Below are 20,992 nucleotides of genomic sequence, written 5' to 3' on the forward strand. Positions count from 1 at the left end.
CCCTATAAAATATGACAGCAGGAGTAGATGGCAACGCCACACTCACCCGGAAACAAATACCACTCTTGGTGGCAACTTTCTCTGTGGTGCTTTCCTTGAGTAAACGGATACAAAACAACATTCCAGCAATAACACTTGGTCTGTTCCCATGCAGGCCAAGCAGCCTGGTAAATTATAAAGGAATAAAAGCTGCTGAAATATGTGCATTCTAGTAAGGACCATACTATAACAGAAATCATTATCAGCAATGTGGCTGAAGATACAGGATCAACTATAAAGACAGGTCAGATATTTTCTGTAGAACAACTAGCTTGAGTGAAAAATTATCTGACAGAATCACTTGGGAAAGATAAATTTCCGAAAAAATAAGAAACCGGTTCATACAAATTTTCCAGGGAGAGATGCAAATACTCAGAAATAATCTTTTGACCACTCAAGATTTCTTGCCTAATAGTGCATTTAAGACTATCAGGTGGGGAATATTCTTTCATTTAAAAAAGCCAACAAAAACAAGTGATGTACTTGGCCACCAGAAAGAAAACAAAACTCTATGTCCATCTAACTACCCACTCACCCACCTTCTGGCTCCTACCACAAATGTGGCTCCTAACTGCCCGGCACAGGGCAAGGCAAGGCAAGGTATGGAAATCAGTGTGTAATGACAATTGAGGCCCTTATCCTCCTCTGGATGACATTAAATGACTAATTACCCAATCAATTAACTATTGGGAGATAAACGCCCCAAACTGAACCCACTGCACTGAGGCTGACATGAAGCAGCAGCAGCTAGATACAACCCAGGAACGATTTAGAGAAAACTGCACAGCTGACAACAGGACATTAGACCTCACGCCTCGCTGGTTTGTTCCCTAAGAGAAAAGCAAAGGGGAAGTCAAGGGGAAGACCCAGAAATAGACAAGCTGCTCTCAGGGGTTTCCTCCAGATGTTACTAAACATCTCCCGCATCTGCCCCCCACACACGATGATTCCCTCTCACACTGGGACAGGCTCAGCTGTACCGCGCCAGGCCATACCTGACAGTGACGGGCCTCTTGCTCTGGGCGCATCTCCATTTTCTGAGCTCACTTTTCCAGAATCATTCTTGGCATGTTCACCGTTGGTTAAATCTGTTTTTTCAGGAGTTGTCGGTTTGCTTTGTGCCTGGCTCTGCTTCAAATGACTGAACTTTGGGGATACTGCTGCAGCTTGGATCACAGGGGACTGGGGTTTCGACTGGACTGGTTTTTCCAATTCTCTGGCCTCCTGCAACTAAAAGGCAATAAAAAAGGCATCTAAGTGGTCCCGGTATTTTGGTAAGAACAAAAATTACGCCAGCCTATTGCTCTAAAAATTTGCAGCCAGAAGGATCAAAAGTTTAAAACAAAGTAAGTTCCTTTGACAAACTCAAAGCAAATTCTGCATGCAAACTTCAAAATCCATGTAAGATTCTCTCTCCGATTTTTTTTTTTTTTTTTGAGACAGAGTCTCACTTTGTTGTCCAGGCTAGAGTGAGTGCCGTGGCGTCAGCCTAGCTCACAGCAACCTCAAACTCCTGGGCTCGAGTGATCCTTCTGCCTCAGCCTCCCGAGTAGCTGGGACTACAGGCATGTGCCACTATGCCCGGCTAATTTTTTATATATATATATCAGTTGGCCAATTAATTTCTTTCTGTTTATAGTAGAGACGGGGTCTCGCTCTTGCTCAGGCTGGTTTTGAACTCCTGACCTTGAGCAATCCGCCCGCCTCGGCCTCCCAAGAGCTAGGATTACAGGCGTGAGCCACAGCGCCCGGCCTCTCTCTCCGATTTTTAAATCAAAAACAAAAGCACGGTACAAAGAAGTCACAGGAGGAAGGGGTAAACTTTAAAATCTAGTCACTCTTCACAGGTACCGAGGTCACACATGAAAGAGGACAGTGGTGATGTCATGCCCCCAGTGGCTGATAAATGCTGCCACTCACCACTTGGTTTTCCATGCGGGTGAAAATGACGTTGAGCATCTGAGTGAGGGTAGCCTTGGCAGTGGTTTGATTGATGAGGTTTTTGCTGGCCAGATAGATGTTGTAACATGTCCTCACTGTCTGCAGGACAGTCCCTTCGTGAATTTCAATGTGTGGTGAAGTCACTGCAGTCAGAAGAGCCTAAAACAGAAATTACAAACCTTTGCCACCAAGAACGCCCACCACCCTCCTGCCCTCTGATGGCCAAATGTTTCCAGAAAGTTTGGCTTTGTTTTTCTTTTGTGTTTTTTTAAAATAAAGATGGCTCTTCAAACTAAATAGGATGATTAGCACCAAGAGCCAACTCCCTATAGTGAGTTTAAAACAAGTAACAACTTCATAAAATCCTAATTATTTGAAACAATTAAGTTGTATTGAAGTAGGTTTTCTACTGGCTCACTTTTTAAAAAGCCAAACTTTGGAATGTTAATACTGACTGAAAAACCTAGAATGAAAAATAGATGCTTCTCTCAAGAGGAAAAATTCTCCACTTGATCTTGCCCACATTAATCACAAAATACTTGTTTCCATGGCTGGTCAGCTTCCCAATTCCATGGTGGGTTTACAGGAGAGCTTTCAGAAAGGTACAGCTAACATGGAGCCTTCTCCTCCTAAAGCTAATATAGTCAGGACTTAAGATCTAGAACTTTGGCTACACCCATCCTGATCCTGTTCTCAGACAAGCAGATGGCACCATCCCATGCCAAACCATTTCTGGCAGCAGAAATGGAACAGGGAAGTGAAACAGGGGAACAACGGGGCAGAGGCAAGTTGGTGATAAGAGTATCAATGAAGACATGCTGAGAAATCCCAGACTGGGGATCCAGAATTTCAAGCGGAAAGACCAGAGGATTTCAAGCCAATTTAATTCGCAAGCAATTTGTGTTGTTATTAGTGAACTATTTACTTTGAAAACACACCTGGTTCCACTCTTCTTGTCTCAGTCCACGATAATAAATTCTGACACCTAACAAAAGATCTAAGTGATGCTTAAATTTTTCTGTTCCAGCTTAGTACCAGCTGAGACAACTAACGTGATAAATTAGAAATCCAAATTCCCAAAGGAGACTTGCTTTCTAATTTAAAAGCCAAACCAGGCAAACAAGCAGAAATACCTTAATTATTTGTAACTGAACCCCTTCATCGGTCTGCGGGCCCTGAAAACAATTGCAAATGGTTTCAACAATCCTGTCGATCAGCCGCTTCCCTGGGGCTCCACTGTCAGGGGCGTTGCCGGTGATGTGCCCATAAGCGATGAGTTTCTAAACAGATAAACAATAGAGATTACAGTTTCTGCCTGGCTGGGACTGAGGCCACCATGGCAGCTCACAGTGCAAAAGACAGTCAGTGACCAGGGCCTGTACCTTCCAGTCCCTACAGATCCTCCTGCTCCCCACAAGCTGGGCAGGCTCAACCACTGTGAGCGCAGCCTTCGTCCTGTCTCCTGACAGCAGAAGGTCCCTGCAGTGGTGATACCATGTCCGATGAAGAAGGCAAGGTACACAGCACTCCCCAGTACAGAACCATTTGTGCAAAATACTGCGGGATTAAAAGTTGTTCATACCAGACACAGGAACCAGATCAGTGTCTGTCTAGAGCTGGGAGGTAGGGAGACATGGGGAGTGACTGTTAATGAGGATATAAAAATGGTCTGAAAATTAGATTGTGATGGTTGAACTCTCCCAATAAACTAAAATTCACCGAATTGTACACTTTAAACAAATTGTATGTATGTTAATTATATCTCAAAAAGCTGTAAAATTTATTTATATACATGCATATACATTTTCTTTCTTTAAACAGAAAGATACCTAAGAAACAAACGATAACAAGTTTTGCTTGAGGGGAGGAGAACTCAGCAACCATGGGCAGGGGCAAGATTAGACACTTTGTAGTAAATTTTTTCATTCTTTTTCAACATTGAATCAGTCAGCATATTTTTTATTCCAAAAATTAAAAAGCAGTAACGGGATCCTGTACCTATGCCATCAAACTGTGTGTCGCCCAAGTGGCTACTTAGGCCATGTCCCCTCCGTCAGGTTAGAAATTGGTTTGGACAGGGACGCCTTTTCAGAGGCCACCCGCCTGTGTCACCTCACCCAAGACCTGGATTTCAGTGTGGAGAATCTGAGAGCTAGAAGGGACCTTAAAGGGTAGTGGCAGGATGAGTCCTAAGCCTGGCTGAAGTTCAGAATCACCTGGGGGAGCTCATCAGAAACACAGATTCCTGGACCTCAACCCTGACCTACTGAACCAGAACTTGCAGGGCAGAGCCCAGGAATCAGCATTTTTCTCCAAGCTATCCAGGTTATTTTGACAGTCAACCAGATAAAAGAACAACTCGAACCACTAATCTGGCTTGTGCACACAAGAACTCTAAGGCACTCTCTGCTTCCAGTGACTTGGGAGACTCCTAAAAATGCATTTCTGTTCCTTATCATTTTCAGCTTCTGGCTGGTCCCATTCTTGCCTCTACCCACACAACGTGGACTCATACTCCTGAGGTTATCTCCAGAGCCACCACCACTGTGGACGAGGACTGGCCACCCCTGCAGCGGCCCGATGCTGTTTGTCAATGGCTTTTCCTTTCTGTTGGCTACAAAAGTGTTGCCATTCAATAAGCAGAAAGAAAAATGGAGTGAGAGAGTGGCTGAGAATAGAAATGCCATACTGCTGGATCGGGTGACTGAATGAGCAGGAGAGAGGTGTGAACACACTATACTGCTCAAGTCCAACCCTGGCAGCTCCAGATGGGGGGTGCAGAGTGTGAACGGCAAGTCCAGATGCTCTATGCCTCACCCCTCTCCTGGCTGCTTTAGATGCACCCTTCCTACGAGGGCACCAGCCACCTGGAGAATGAGCTCTGGTTTCTGACACTGCTTGCTCTTTCCTAATAGACTCAAGTCTGTTTTGAGCACTGGGTTGTGAGAGGGATGGTCTAGGAACTCTTAAAATGTGAATGTTGAAAAGCATTCTCTGTAGAAGCCAATACTGATGCAAAGCAAAAATGGAGATGAATTATTAGATATTTAATTAAAGTATGAAAAAGGATGGCAAGTATTCTCCCCTCTATAGACTCCTTGAAGGACACATTACCCTTCACAGTGAAAGGGTGTTAAGCATGATTTCCCTCCCTTGTCTGTGCAGTGAGACAGGGCCAGAAGAAAGCAGAGTTCCTGTGTCCTCAGAGTCTTTTTGGTTCTGCTTTCTCATCCTTCTCTGTGCAAGACTCTGTTCTGGCTAGTAGAGATACAATAATAAGGTAGATGTGATCGTTTTTCTCCAGGAAGACGCACCAAAGCCAAAAGTCCTGACTGGGACCTGTAGGTGTTTTGTAGACACGCTCCTAACTTGTTCTACTCTCCCTCAGGTAGATGCCTATTCCTTGCAGATACAGTGAGGGGGTGGGAAGGACACAGGAGGGAGGTCTTTAGGTAGCTGGCCCACTGGTGCAAGTGTCCAAAGGGGATTGCACAGGGACATTCTGGCATAGAGGGGAAGATGAGGAAAATATAATACACTGTAGCATGCCTTCATTGGACCCAAAGCACAAGGGAACATGCTATGTGGTCATTTTCTTGGTGCACAATTGGACACAGTAAACAGAAGTTGGAGTTAGCAAGCTCTATTCCAACTTGATTCACCCATATGGATGAATATATTTGGTACAAATTACTCCAACTCACTTGTCTACTCTTCTAAAGTTAGTTCCATTTCTTTTGCCCCAGTGATAAAGATCCAAAGAGTCACCTGTGACCCACAGAAATTGAGGCACACGTCCAAGAAATTTGCAAAGTGATGTTCCCTGTAATTCTGTGTGTAAATGCCTCTCTACAGGAGAGGGATAAATAAAATGGCGTAACATATATCAGTCAAAAGAAATGTGCTAGATCTGCATGTAGCAATATATCTATTAATACATTTTTAAAAAACTTTTTATATTGAGACAGGGTCTCACTCTGTTGCTCCAGGCTGGAGTGCAGTGGCATGATCATAATTTGCTACAGCCTCAAAACACTCTGGAAGCTCAAGCAATCCTCCTACCCTAGCCTCCTGAGTAGCTAAGACTACAGGGGGCATTCCACCAAGGCTAGCTAATTTTTTTGTAGAAACAAGGTCTTACTATGTTGCTCAGGCTGGTCTCAAACTCCCAGCCTCAAGTGATCCTCCTAACCTTAAGTGATCCTCCTGCCTTGGCCTCCCAAATGCTGGAGTAGAGGTATGAGTCACTGCATCCGAGCTAGAGCTTCAAAACACTGTAAAAAGCTGCAGATAAATTTGTGTAAGTGATACTATTTGAAAAAGAAAAGAAAAGAGAAGAAAGAAAATGACACACTTAAACAGGCAACTGGGTTTGGGGATGGTATCCCAAGGGACGTCAGCCTTATCTGTAAAGTTTTAAAAACTTTTTAACAGAGAACATAGTCATGCACAACATGTGTAATTACTAATTAATTTTTAAATGTGCATTAAAAAATGTAAAGTTTTCTGGAAGTAAGAGCTAAAAGATACCTGTGGTATAAATAGGATAGCTTAGACCAATGGTTTCCTATGGCCTCCACTGGGAGGTAAGAAGAAAATATTGGAATTATATTTCTGAATTTTATTTCTGAATTATATTTCTATTTTTTATCTTGTCCTTTTAAAAGTTCTATTTTTGTACATTTTAGAACGCATATATTTTTAAGGCTAGGAAATACATAAACTTTAATAACACTGGTACATATATATAATTTTAAATTGAAGAAATATGAATATATTTTAAGAATATACTAAAAAGTTTTTTTTATTATTGATAGATGACCAGAAAAACTTAGAGACCACTTACTAGCTTAGATAAGACTGACCCTGGCCTTGGGTAAGTTGGTAGTCAGAAGGAAAGGAATGCAGAGAATCTTTAAAGCAGCAGGGGGTCTCCAGGCTTCTCCCCACAGGGAGAGGCAATCTGAGCCAACTGTGCTCATGGCAACCAAACCCAGAGGCATTTTTGCCACCCCTATCACCTTCCAAGCTCAAGGAATGACAGGGCACAATGTGGATGTGTCTGCAGCTGGCTTCAATTCTGCCAAAACCAGTTTTACCCCTAGATGTTGGCCTTCCATTTCCAAGACAGAAGTTACTGCACCCATATTGGCAAAAGCCAAATGGGCTTGGCAAGTGCAGCCACCAAGGGGAAGTGCATTTTTTCCATTTAGTAATCCAGGAAGCACCCAGCCACTTTCAATGAGATAAAAAGAATGACCCTTCTTGCATTTTGTATACTAGTGTAAAAAATCCTGACGTACCTATTAAATTCCAGAGAATGTCCACTTTAAAAAGAGAGATAACCATATACCATAAGCCTCAGGACTCACAGTGAGCAAGCATGTCAACATTTCCATTTGAAAGCATACTTACATATACAAGAAGGTCCAGAAACAGACTATTTCTCTTATTAGAGAGGCTAGAGCTACAGGCTGATAGTTAAGAGCAGGGGTCAGCCAGCCACCTTTGTCCATAAAGGACCACATACTAAATATTTAGGCTTTGTGGGGCATATGGTCTCCACTGCTGCTATACTCAACCCAGCATAGTAACTGGAAAGTAGCCACAGATCATAAACAAATGCACATGGCTATTGCTATGGATTGAGAGTTTGCGTTGCCCCCAACCCCCAATGTGATGGTGTTAGGAGGTTGGGCCTTTGGGAGATAAAATTAAGTTTAGATGAAGTCACAAGGTGGGGGTCCCCATGATGGGATGAATGCCCTATACAAAGAGACAAGAGAGCTAGCCTCCCTCTCCAACACATGAGGAACAGTGAGAACATAGCCATATGCAAGCCAGGGAGGCCTTCACCAAGAACAGAACCAATGAGGTTTATCATAGCCAATGAGGTTTATCCGAGGCACGATTATTGCTAATTGAAAACTTTTCCCAATAACCGCCATGATGACTTGCAATATAGTCAGCATTGGCAATTTTTGACAGTCCCTATGGGGACTGAATTAAAAAAAAAAAAAAAAAAAAAAGAACAGAACCAACCAGTACTTTGTTCTTGGACTCCCCAAGCCTCCAAAACTGTAAGAAATAAATGTCTGTTATTTAACCCACCCAATCTATGGTATTCTGTTACAGAAAATGAAGATAGCTATGTTCCAATAAAACTTTATTTATGGCCAGGCACGGTGGCTCATGCCTGTAATCCTAGCACTCTGGGAGGCTGAGGTGGGAGGATAACTCAAGATCAGGAGTTCGAAACCACCCTGAGCAAGAGTGAGACCCCGTCTCTACTAAAAATAGAAATTAATTGGCCAACTAAAACTATATAGAAAAAATAAGCTGGGCATGGTGGTGCATGCCTGTAGTCTCAGCTACTTGGGAGGTTGAGGCAGAAGGATTGCTTGAGCCCAGAAGTTTGAAGTTGCTGTGAGCTAGGCTGATGCCACCACACTCTAGCTTGGGCAACAGAGTGAGACTCTGTCTCAAAAACAAAACAAAACAAAAAAAAGCACCAAAAAACTGTATTTACAAAAGCAGATAGCAGACCAGATTTGGCTAATGGGCCAAAGCTGATGACTCCAGTTAATAACGTAGACATGGGTGAATAAGTGCTAGCTACCCATCCAATTTCATCACTTCCTGGTAAGGGCCCTTGGACTGGGCTGGTCACGCCTCAGTTTCCTTGATTCCAAAATGAGAACAAGAGCAAGTACCTCAAGAGCATTGTTGAGAAGATTAAACACGGTAAGCTGGATGAAGCACTTAGGGCCCACCTCAGGCTAAGAGCTCAATTCATGTGGACCATTGTTCTTAGTACACCAATAATGTCAACTGCCAGCACTGGCTTCCAAACTAAACATGGACATGGGGAGAAAACAACTAAAATTAAACTTATGCCAAATTTCCTCAGAAACATTCACGGCAAAATATTTTAGGATAGAAGTAGGACTGGAGGCTGCCATTTAAGAATTCTTGGCTCATTATATGTTTCGCATAGGACAATCTGTACAGAATTATATTGAATGACAAAATGGTTTTTCATTTGGAAGAGTAGCTTCTGTGAAGAAACTGTCATCAATTCTCATATCTCTATATCAAAGAAGACAGATTAATACAGCAAACATTAGACTAGATGCCAAAAATGTGGCATGACCAATGCCACTTTGCAGCCCTGTGCCTCAGTAGACATAACCAATCAATCACAGCACTCTTTGTCAAGAAATATTTTCCACATCGCTCCCTAAGCAATCATAATATAGAATCTATTCACCACTCCTGTTCTAGAGAGTACTGGTAAAATATGGATCTATTCAATGTATTTTTAAAATTTATTAAACTTTTCTCACGGATGTGGGTTGCCCACTGATGTCAAGAATAAATGTTCTTGAGCCAGCTTGTGGTGGCTTACTCCTGTAATCCTAGCACTCTGGGAGGCCAAGGCGGGAGTATCACTTGAGCCCAGAAGTTCGAGATCAGCCTGAGCAAGAGTGAGATCCTGTCCCTGCTAAAAATAGAAAAATTATCCAGGCACAGTGGCATGCACCTGTAGTCCCAGCTACTCAGGAGGCTGAGGCAAGAGGATTGCTTGAACCCAGGAGTTGGAGGTTGTAGTGAGTTATGATGATGCCACTGAACTCTAGCCAGGGAGACAGAGCGAGACTTTGTCTCAAAAAATAAAAAGTAAAAAAAGAATAAATGTTCTTGGAGGTAATCAGAAACCTCAGGAGTAGGCCCTGAGAAAAAGTACAAGAATGCTGGACTAGGAATTAAGAAACCCAAGTTGTAGTCCTGTTTCTGTCTCACTACCTACATATTTCCGGACAAATCATCTTAACTTCTCTACTCTTGCTTCTTCCTCAGAAGATAATTTATAACAAAGTTATTTGCGGCTCTAAATACAGCTGGTCCACATTATTTGCGAATTCTATATTTGCAAATGTACCTACTCACTAAAACTTTTTTATTTATAAGTCCCAAATCAATACTTGTGGAGCTTTTGTGGTCATTTTTGGACATATACAGAGCAGTGAAAATTCTGAATCACTTGATGTTCATGTTCCTATCTGAGGTCAAACAAGGAGACACTCTGCTTTATTTCAGTTCTACTGCAAACCAGTGTCTTTTTAGCAGTGTGTTTTTCGCATTTTTGTCTTTTTTTTGTTGGTGATCTTGCAGTTTAAAATGCCCCCCAAGTGTGTGCTGAAGTGTTTTCTAGTGTTCCTAAGAGCAAGAGGTAGTGATACACCTTAAGGAGAAATTATATGTGTTGGATAAGCTTTGTTCAGGCATGTGCCACAATGCTGTTGGCTGAATTCAATGCTAACGCATCAGCAATACATATTAGATAAAGGGTCTTTAAACAGAACTACACCAAGACTAGAGGCTCAAGAGAAACTGAACTCTCTATTTCCTCTAGGAACAAAAGTTCAGTGTTTGTTAGTTCAGTGTTCACCATGACTTTACATAACATGACTACTACAAACAATGAGATTCCACTATATCTACTTCTCCACTTAATATTATGAATTTTAATGCCATCAAAAAAGAGGCTGCATAAAAGTGCTTTATGTGCCCATATGTGTCAAGAACTCCAATTACCCCATTGGCTTACTTTCCTTCTAAAAAAAAACCAAAAAACAAAAAAAACAATACTCCAATTAATGCTGAAGGTTTCCTTAGGAAAACATACATAAGTGAGATCAACAAATAAAATATTCCTAGGGAAACAAATTCTTGTTTTATCTAAGGAGCTCAGATCCCTCTCTCTTCCCTCCCTCATGAGATCTCTGAAAAGGATAAGTTGAATTGGCCAGGTATGGTGGCATGTGCCTGCAATCCCAGCTACTCGGAATAACTAAGGCAGAAGGATGGCTTGAGCCCAAGAGTTCAAGTCCAGCCTGGGAAACATAGCAAGACCCCATCTCTACAATGGAAAAAAAGAGTAAGTTGAACTGCTCCTACCGTGTTTCTGCGAAAATAAGACCTGCCCATAAAATAAGCCCCAGCAGGATTTCTAAGCATTTGCATAATATAAGCTCTACCCCGAAAATAAGACCTAGTGATGGGCATGGCTACGCACCGTATCTGCACAACCCATGCATTTCATCACGGAGTGGTAAAGAACATGAGCCGCCCTTCTCATCTGCCCCATCATGACAGTTAGTATCTCAGAGGTGACCGGAAAGGTGTAGGCAGCCCCACCAACAAGGTCTGCTCCCCCTGTCAGGTCCTGGCCATCCTGTGCATGCCGCAAGCTGAGGCTTTGAGGGGAAAATAACACATCCCCTGAAAATAAGCCCTAGGGTGTCTTCTTGAGGAAAAATAAACATAAGGCCCTGTCTTGTTTTCGGGGAAACACAGTATCTCCATTACCTCCGAGAATACTCTGAGTATCAGGGCAATCACTAGCATAGCTCTGTGTAAGGGCTGCCTATGGCTTGGGGAGAAGCCCCTTTATACCACCACTTTTAAACATGGTACCTGCAAGCAGTCGAGGGATGTGCTGACCACTCGTGGAGACTTGGATTGGCAAGCTAGCTCGAATGGAAGGAAATACTTGTCAGCTTCAATGAAGTTTGCCTTTGGTGGTGCAGCTGCGCCGAGCCTAGGAAAAAAGCAAGAGAGGGCTGAGAGGGGAAATGCAAAAAAAAAAAATCTCTCTTTTCCTACACCTTACTCTAACTTCCCATTTGACTTGCAAACATTTAATCAAAAGTGCCTGCAAACTATATCTCAAAGCCAGACATTAAAAACATACACATTAGAAAAAACCACTGAAGTGCTGCGACATGCAGAAAGCAAGGTCTCTGGTTATTGTGCTGAATAGCATCTTGGACCAAATCCTGGTGGCAGCCATGCCAGAGCTGTATTTCTGAAATGTGACTGGCTTCCTTACTGTGACGATCAGGAGCAGCCACTTATGGAGTGAGCTGTCGTCATGCCTAAGGAAGCACATCGTGCCACAGACTTTGCTGCTTCTGTCAAGAAAAGGTATGACAGCATTAACTTGATCTTTACCCTTTCCTCCAACAAGGCAAGTACTGAGGCAGTAACCTGTTATCATAGTTAGCCTAGCCTCGGTGCAAACACACACAGAATTCCATTATGTGCCCAGAGAGTGTGAGGATTGGAAAAATGAGAACACATGCAGAGAAGGGCATTTCCATGGCCACTACCTAGTCCCTTCATGCCATACCCCAGGAAGGAGTAAGTGCTATAGCTTACCTCTGCTTTTCTATTTCTGCTTTGATCTCATCTGGTGGGGAAGAAGGAAAAGCACGTTAGGAGCATGCAACATTTACGTAAAAGAAAACTTTACTGAAAAGATATTTGGAAACCACTGAAAAGAAATGTCTGTGAGATGTTTAAATACAAAAATGCTGATATCAAATGAAAGAAGTAATTATAACAGCAATCACCAATAATAGCTAACACTTCCATGGTAGTGACTATGTGCTAGGCATTATTCTAAGTACTTGCTTTAACTCATTTAATCCTTATACCAATCCTATGAGGCATGTACTATTATCATCTCCATCTTAGTTAAAGCAGGGTTTTTCAGTCTTGGCACTACTGACACTTGAGGCTGGGTAATTCTGTTATGAGGCTGTCCTGTGCGTTGTAGAATGGTTAGCACCATCCCTGGCCTCCACCCACTGGATGCCAGTAGCACCCCCAACCCCCTCCCCACCATGGTCCTGAAAACCAAAAATGTCTCTAGACATTGCCCAAGTGTCCCCTGAGCAAAACTGTCTCTGATGAGAACCAATGATTTTGACGACAAAACCAAGGCACAGGAAGGTTAAGTAGCTCGCCTGCTATTACACATCAATAAATGGGGAACCAGAATTTGAACCCAGGCCTTTCAGCTCTATAGCCCACATGCTACTTATTTCCCTACTCTGCTGAATGGATGTCAGTGATCACCAGTTAACACAGTATCATGGTAATATAAACATCTCAACTGTGTAAATATATGCATAGAAGACTACAAACAAATATAACAAAATATGGAACCAAATAAAATGTTGAAAGATGTACAAGTAATGCGATGATGATTTTTTTAGTGAAAGTTTTAAAACAATTGTGGTAAAATAAAATGTACATAACCTATAATCTATCATTTTAACCATTTTTAAGTGACAGTTCAGTGGCATTAAGTATATTTATGCTGTTGTGCTAAGGCACATGTAATGTTTATAAATTAAAATTCATTTCAAAATCTTCACCATGAAGGATACAACAACTACACAGTCAGGGTTATTGTGTCATTACTCAGAAATCATAATCTCAGAAATACTCTTACTTCCAGAAGAGCAAGGTTTTGTGGCACTAAACCAACAGAACACCCTGTCTAAATACACAGCGTTTCCCCCCAAACCACTGAGTCAAACATATTCCTACATTTTAGGCCCACAGGCACCACGTATTATCCAAACAGGCAAAGGAAGGTTTGTCCTGAATGCCAAGTATTCAGATAATCTCCAATAGGCCAGCCTCCTTTATGCAATCTCTTGAGATCCAATGGTTTAGATACAGCATTAGTTATCCTAGCAACCCCAAGACACAGTTCTGGAGGTTACAAATTTCCTTTTCTTGGTCAACTCTATGCTACACTGAACTTCAGAAGGTGAAAACCAAGTAACTGACTCTCTAGAGGTAGCAATTTCTAAGCTTCAGGCTGGTCTTTCAATGTCTGCTTATTGCGCACAGAAGAAAACAGGAGAGAAACACCCACATGACTAACACCAAGCATTACACGCTCAGGGACGGTAAGGTCTCTGACACACAGAGTCTGTTACAGACAGCTACGTGGCATGGATCCTGTGCCTCAGGGATAAGAATCCACTAAGGGAAGAGCTCTGGCTTCCCCTAGCAAAGGCCCACCAGGCTGTGGAAGTAGCTCAGGAGATCCAGCCTGTGAGGCTGGTGGCCAAGCTGCCAGCTTTCAGAATCTACACCCATAACATCAAGGCTCTGCTTGAGTGGCAAGATCTTGTCATTCTGTGACGTGCCAAAGGGGCACTGCTGCCCAAACTTAAATGTAAGGTTTTCTTCCAATCATGGTTACCTTGATAGAGGAAGTGTATCTGAACCAAACAGGCCTTCGCTAGAGCCAGTAGTGGCCTCCAATCTCTAAAACAATCTGTTTTGGAATGCCACTGGCGCAAAATCACCGATGAATCAACCACCAGGACATTTACTCACTGAGGCACAGTGGGTAATAAAACCAAACACAGAGGTTACATCAATTACAAAGGCCTATGGAGACCAGGCGGGAAACATCAAGGAGAAACATGGCGGGTGTAAAGACCTTAGGGACAGGGAGGACTCCCTCTTTACCCAACAGGGTAAAGAGTACAGCAGCTCCTCAGCCCCAGCTGGCTAGAACCTCTAGAGATCCTAAGCCCAGAGGTGTCAGTTGTTTGATTTTTCCAGAGGTCAAAATCCAGATTTTAAGTGAAAGCTCCAATTGCAATTCAAAAGCAACTTCAACTATTTTAAAAAATATTACAGCTCTGCTGGGCGCAGTGGCTCACGCCTATAATCCTAGCACTCTGGGAGGCCAAGGCAGGAGGATTGTAAGAGCTCAGGAGTTCGAAACCAGCCTGAGCAAGAGCGAGACCTCGTCTCTACTAAAAAGTAGAAAGAAATTAGCTGGACAACTAAAAATATATAGAAAAAATTAGCCGGGTATGGTGGCACATGCCAGTAGTCCCAGCTACTCGGGAGGCTGAGGCAGAAGGATGGCTTGAGCCCAGGAGTTTGAGGTTGTTGTGAGCCAGGCTTATGCCGTGGTACTCTAGCCCTGGGCAACAGAGTGAGACTCTGTCTCAAAAAAAAAAAAAAAAAAACAAGAAAATAATATTAAGGGTTCTTATATAGCAAATACCTAGTAGTAGAGGCATATCATGATATTTTGTCTCAAAAAATGTATATATATTACGGCTCAAATAAGACTAGTGTGCAGGCTGCCCTGGCCCTGAGACTACCAGCATGCAACCTTTGCTTTAAGGGACAGAGAGAACCAAGGAGAGAGTGCTTCACTAGCTGCAGAAAAGTAACTGCAAGGGATAAAAGTGGTTTTAAGGACTATAGGCCAGGAATGGATACTCATGTTTATAATCTCACAGCTTTGGAGGTCGAGGTGGGAGGACTGCTTGAGCCCAGGAGTTTGAGACTAGCCTGGGCAACACAGAGAGACCCCGTCTCCACAAAAAAAAAAAAATCAAATAAATGAGCCAAGTGTGGTGGCATGCACCTGTAGTCCTAGCCACACAGGCAGCTGATGCAGAAGGATTGCCTGAGCCCAGGTGTTCGAGGCTGTGGTGAGCTATCATGGTGTCACTGCACTCCAGCCTGCGTGACAGAGACCCTGTCTCTCAAAAAAATAAAAATAAAAACAAAAGACCATGACCAGTATATGAGGATAAAATATGAAGTTTGTAGAAGCTAAATGTTTCTCAGCCAAAGAGCAAAGAGCAACTAAGCAGCCAGAGGATCAGAGTTCAAGGCCAAACTCCAACATAAATCTTACAGATAAAGAAACAAGACCCTAATCCTCCCTTCTGGCCAGCTCTGGCACAACCACAGCAAAGGCACACCCTGGTTTTCAAATGGGGTGGAGAAGGGCCAGTGTGACCAGCAGCAGCAGTGGCGCAGGGTACAGTGACCAAAGAGTGCAGTCCCCCACTGTGAGCAGGAAAGGGGACCTGCACCACTGCTCCCTAGAAGAACAGCTGCAGAGGTCCAGGAAACTGCAGTCGCAAATCTTGTGTTCACAGATTTTCCTTAGTTTTCTTAATTCATCCTAAAATGTTCCTACAAGAAATTAGGAATTGTTGCCCTTTCTAAACTACTCTTTGCTGAGGAAAAAACAATCTTCAAAGTCCCCTCTACTAGGCACAGTAGGGGCCCAGATGATACAGCCCCTTTGTTAACAGATGGGAGGAAGCCCCCAGATACGCCGGGACAGGGTGGCCAGATCTGACCTTCCTTTGGACGGACCGCTCTGGCTGCTGCTTTGAGAATAAAGAGAAGGGTGATGGAAATCAATCAGGAGAATACTGCTAACAATCCAGGCCGGCAACAATGGGGACTTGGACCAGGGCAGAAGCTGCGCGGGTGGAGAGAAGGACCAGGCTGAAGCACACAATGCTGTTTTTACAGGCTGGACATGGTGAAGTGGTAGGAGTTTCATACAGCCTCACCTAATAGTTGGGTTCTAGATAGATTTAGATAATGCAATTTTTTTTTCATTAAAAGGAGGGAACAAAAGTAACAGAATAAATGTGTGGCAGGGGGCCTCCCAGATAGCATGGCACAGCCTGGTGTGGTGGAAAGAAAAGAAAGGTATGAGGTTCAGATAGAGCTGGGTTCAAGGCCTGGCATGGACATCTATTAGCTGAACGGTGCCAAGTGCGTTACTAAACTTCCCTGAATCTACACTAAATAATGAAGATGATAAAAGGCAGCCCCATACATTCCAGAGACTGTAACTAGGCACTTGGATGCAGATAATTTTTTTTTTTGAGACAAAGTCTCATTCTGTTGCCTAGGCTGGTGTGCACTGGCCCGATTATAGCTCACTGTAACCTTCAACTCCTGGGCTCAAGTCATCCTCCTGCCTCAGCCTCTTAAGTAGCTAGGACTACAGGTGCATGACACCATGCCTGCCTGATTTTTAAACATTTTTGTAGAGACACTATGTTGCCCAGGCTGGTCTCAAACTCCTGGGGGCTCAAGCAGTTCTGATGAACTGTGTGACATGGTTTCAAAAGTGTCTGGTATGTCTGTAACTTTCAGTGGTATTAACACATTAACTGCCATTTTATTTGTATTTAACTCATGCTAGTTTTGACCCTGGGGCCGTGTGAAGCATATGTAACTCACACCTCGTTTCAGCCTCCCAAAGTGCTGGGACTATAGGCATAAGCCACCATGCCTGGCCAGATAATTCCTTTGATGACCCCCCCCAAAAAAAAAGGTCTTGTTAGATTAATGATAGTGACTGGCACATGGCAGGTAGTCAATGAATGTCAGTTCTCTTGCTCTTAAAAACAGGAGTCAGTAATAATATTAGCAGCAGCTGACACTCACTGATTGCTTACTAGTGGCAAGTACTCAATCCTCTCCACAACCCGGGGAGGCAAGAACACTCTAATCATCCATAATTGTTTTACAGGTGAGGAATCTGAGCACAGAAAGGTTACATCACCTGCCCACACCAGCAGCCAGGAAGTGCTACTATGCAGCTGAGATTCAGGGCCAGGCAGTGTGCTCTAGACCCAGCACTCCAGAACCACTCAAAGAGGAGGAGAGGGAGGAGGATGCTGCAGGGAGAGAGAGGGGCATGTGGTGGGGCACGCCTGCCCCGCTTTATTGCTCCATATCTGTACAGGCAATAAATGAACAGGCTGGAACAGAGGGAGCCGGGTGGGGCGGCTGTAGCTGAAAAGCAGCCACACTGCCTTCCCTGGAAATCCTGAGTGTGGCCTCTCGGGTCACTCCCACTCATCAGCACATGAGGTGGAGAATGACACCAGCTCATTCTCCCTTCCATTCCCAAGGTGAGTCCAGCAATGACCATCACCAACCTCCAACCCAACACTGCCCAACCATCCCCCAGTGGTCAGTACCCAATATCCCAAAGGAGCCCTTCAGACCTCGGCCTGTCCACAGACATCTATCCGTCATACCCATCTCTCCCCCGCAAACCAGCACTCCCCTGCTTCCTTCAGGTCCCCTCCAATCACCTCCTCCTCCACTCGGAGCCAGCCTGCCGCAGCTGGTTACACTGAATCTCATCCCGTGTGGAACTGTGGCATATCCCGCTCCTTCCTGATCTCTGTCCACACCTTCTGTCCTTTCAGCTGACCTACTCAACTGCTCCCAGCAGGACCTTTCTTTGGCTTGTCAGAACTTGACTTGGCCAACCTGTTAGCTTTCCCTTTTCTTCATTTTCCAAGGTAGATCCCATTAGCAAGACTGTTATCAGAATGACAGGCAACCAACAGCCTTGACCCTCTCCAACCTTTAGTCTTAATTTCTGGCAAATCCCCAAACTTAGATTGTGCTGCCATCCCCTTCTGACCTGTCTCCACCTAATCAGACTCTGACAACAGGGCAGGTTGGTAGATCTATAAAGCCATAATTACAAATGGCAAGTGGAACCCTCATCCTGCCAGCTAACCCATCTTCCCTCACTCCCGTACCCTTCTCTGCTCTCCTCAAACAGCCCACCTGCCTCCTGGTCACCACCCTTCTGTCACTGTCCTCTTTACTCACAGCATATGGAGCAGCCTTCCACTTCACCCAGAAACTAGAAGTGGCCACAAGGAGACTCCTTCAACTTCCGGTCAGCAAACCTACAACCTGATCTCCTTCTGCACCCGGCCTCGACTCTCTCCTGCTACGAGGGGGTTGGTGTCCAACCCCTCCACCTCCACAGTCTCCCACCCTACCCACCTTCTCAGGTACCCTGTACTATCTAGAATCTGATCACTTCTGACCACGCTAGGCCACCACCCCACCCCAGGCCCGACCACTGTCCTCCCTTGCTTGACCCAGCACAACTCTGACTGGTCTCACTGTGCAGAGGGATTCCCTCAAAATGGAAATCAGATGACACCTTTCCTTTGCTCAGAACTCTCCAGCATCTTTCCATCTCACCCTGGGTAAATTAAACACTTGACCTTGGCCTCCAAGCCTCTGTATGATCTGGCCCTTCGCTCTCACCTTCTGCCACCCTGCCCTGGCCTACCTGTTGTTCCAACACACCAAATGCACTTCTGTCTCAGGGCCTTTGCACTTGCTATTCCTGCTGCCAGGGGTGCCCGCCCTCCCCCAGACATCTGTGTGGCTCTTGCCCTCATGTCCCTCAGGTTGCTGTTCCGGTGTCACCTCTTCAGACAGGCCTTCCCTCACCACTTAAAACTGCCACCCCCGCCCCACTTGTCAACCTGTACCTCCTTACCCGCCTTGTGTTTCCACTTTACTTTCATTCGTTTTTCTAGTTTTCCTTCATAGTACTTATCACCCTTGACATTTTACGAGTCAGTTCCCATATGCTGTCTTCCCCAGCAGAGCTCTGTGACAGCGGAGACGCTGGCGGCGCTGCTCACTGCTGAACTCCCCGGCACCTAGACTTCTACCACAGAGTAGTCGTCACTATTTGTTGAAAAAATGAAACATGACCTTTTTCTTTCTTGCATTAATCTCCCCCTCAACTGGCTCCCTTCCCAGTGACATTTAAACAAGTTCAAGTCTCTTCTACCTTAAAAAAAAAACACAACAAAAACTTCCACAATCCACATCTCCCTCCTCCTCTTCACACACAGCCCAATTCTGGGAAGGAGTTGTCCGCGCTCACTGTCTGTTTCCTCACCTCCCACTCCTGCCTCGACCCACGCCAGTCTGGCTTTCTTTCACCTGCCTCACGCCACCACCGCAGCTCCGGCTACAGCCACCAGTGACCCATGTGTCTCTAAATCTGACGGGCATTTTCCTAGTCTTCATTGGACTCAACCTCCCTGCAGCACTGGACCTTACCGACCATCTCCCCCCCTTGAAATTTTCTCTACTTCTGGCTTAACAACCACATACTTTCCTCACCTCCATTCAGCTTTTTGCCCATCTCTGCTGTATTTCCTCTGCAGACTCGGCCTCCTTTGCCCAGCCAGGCCTAGGATCCCCGCCACTCCCTCTCTGTATATCGTCCCACTAGGCCTTCATTTTTCCAGCTAGACCCTGATGACTCCAAATTTCTATCTCCAGCCCGGGCCTCTCTTATGAACATCAAGCTCACATATCCAGCCACTTCCTGTCCAACTGGATACTCAAGGCAGATCAAACGCCACACATTCAAGTCCCAACTCAGATCAGCCTCCTCCCTGCCTCCTGTCCCCTCCATGTGGTTCTCTTCCCATATGCCCATCTTAAAGAACAGCACCGTTATCCATCCAGTTGGGCCAGTCGGAAATCGGAGAGTCAGGCTAATCAATCCACTTTTTCTCATGTTCTTACCCACTCCAGGTTTTGTTGGCTTCACCTTCTAACTAGGTTTTACTCTATTTCTGTTGTCACCACTCTAGTCCAGGCCACCAACATCTCTCACCTGCACGAGGGTGACTGCCTGCTATAGTTTGAATGTCCCTGCCAAAACGCATGTTACAATATAATTGCCACTTTGATGGTATTAAGAGGTGGGACCTTTAAGAGGTAATTAGGTTATGAGGGCTTGACCCTCAAGAATAGATTTTTTTGGGTGGGGTAGGGGTGTCCCTGGGCTAGAGTGCAGTGACATCATCATAGCTCACTGCAACTCCAAACTCCGGGCTCAAGCAAGCCTCCTGCCTCAGCCTCCCAAGTAGCTTGAGCTACAGGCACCTACTGCAATGCCCAGTTAATTTTTCTATGTTTAGTAGAGACGGGATCTTACTCTTGCTCAGGCTGGCCTCGAACTCCTGAGTTCAAGCAATCCTCCTGCCTCAGCCTTTCAAAGTGCTAGGATTATAGGCATGAGCTATTGTGCCCAGCCTTCAAGAATTAATGCCATATCACAGGCTCCTGATAAAAGGATGAGTTCAGCCCCATTTCCTCTGTCTCTCACACTTGTGCCATGGGATGCCTTCTGCCATGGGACAACCCTTGCCACATGCTGGTGCCATGATCTTGGACTTTCCAGCCTCCAGAACTGTGAGCCACATAAACTTCTTTTTTTTTTTTTTTTTTTGAGACAGAGTCTCGCTTTGTTGCCCAGGCTAGAGTGAGTGCCGTGGCGTCAGCCTAGCTCACAGCAACCTCAAACTCCTGGGCTCGAGTGATCCTTCTGCCTCAGCCTCCCGAGTAGCTGGGACTACAGGCATGAGCCACCATGCCCGGCTAATTTTTTTTTTTTATATATATATATTAGTTGGCCAATTAATTTCTTTCTATTTATAGTAGAGACGGGGTCTCACTCTTGCTCAGGCTGGTTTTGAACTCCTGACCTTGAGCAATCCGCCCGCCTCGG

General features: G+C 44.6%; 1 protein-coding gene and 1 non-coding gene across 6 annotated transcripts in view; one reads left to right on the plus strand and one right to left on the minus strand.

Annotated features, from left to right (window-relative positions):
• The window catches only part of ARFGEF2 (ARF guanine nucleotide exchange factor 2), a 91,473-nt gene that overhangs the window by 62,561 nt on the left and 7,920 nt on the right, over positions 1–20,992 (minus strand). For 4 of the 5 annotated variants that reach the window (XM_076010887.1, XM_020281821.2, XM_012760333.2 and 1 more), the window contains exons 2-6: positions 12,205–12,235; positions 11,461–11,584; positions 3,114–3,260; positions 1,960–2,139; positions 1,035–1,269 (exon numbers count right to left, since the gene is read on the minus strand). In XM_076010887.1, the coding sequence (XP_075867002.1) occupies positions 1,035–1,269; positions 1,960–2,139; positions 3,114–3,260; positions 11,461–11,584; positions 12,205–12,235 (717 nt within the window). The remainder of the gene's footprint in view (positions 1–1,034; positions 1,270–1,959; positions 2,140–3,113; positions 3,261–11,460; positions 11,585–12,204; positions 12,236–20,992) is intronic. The other variant, XM_076010888.1, reaches the window with a different exon arrangement.
• Positions 7,841–7,980, plus strand: LOC142861425 (U4 spliceosomal RNA). The gene has a single exon (XR_012912660.1). It is a non-coding gene; the product is annotated as a U4 spliceosomal RNA (small nuclear RNA).

The sequence above is a fragment of the Microcebus murinus genome, chromosome 16, assembly GCF_040939455.1.
Source record: "Microcebus murinus isolate Inina chromosome 16, M.murinus_Inina_mat1.0, whole genome shotgun sequence".
In the NCBI taxonomy this organism is placed as follows: Eukaryota; Metazoa; Chordata; class Mammalia; order Primates; family Cheirogaleidae; genus Microcebus; species Microcebus murinus.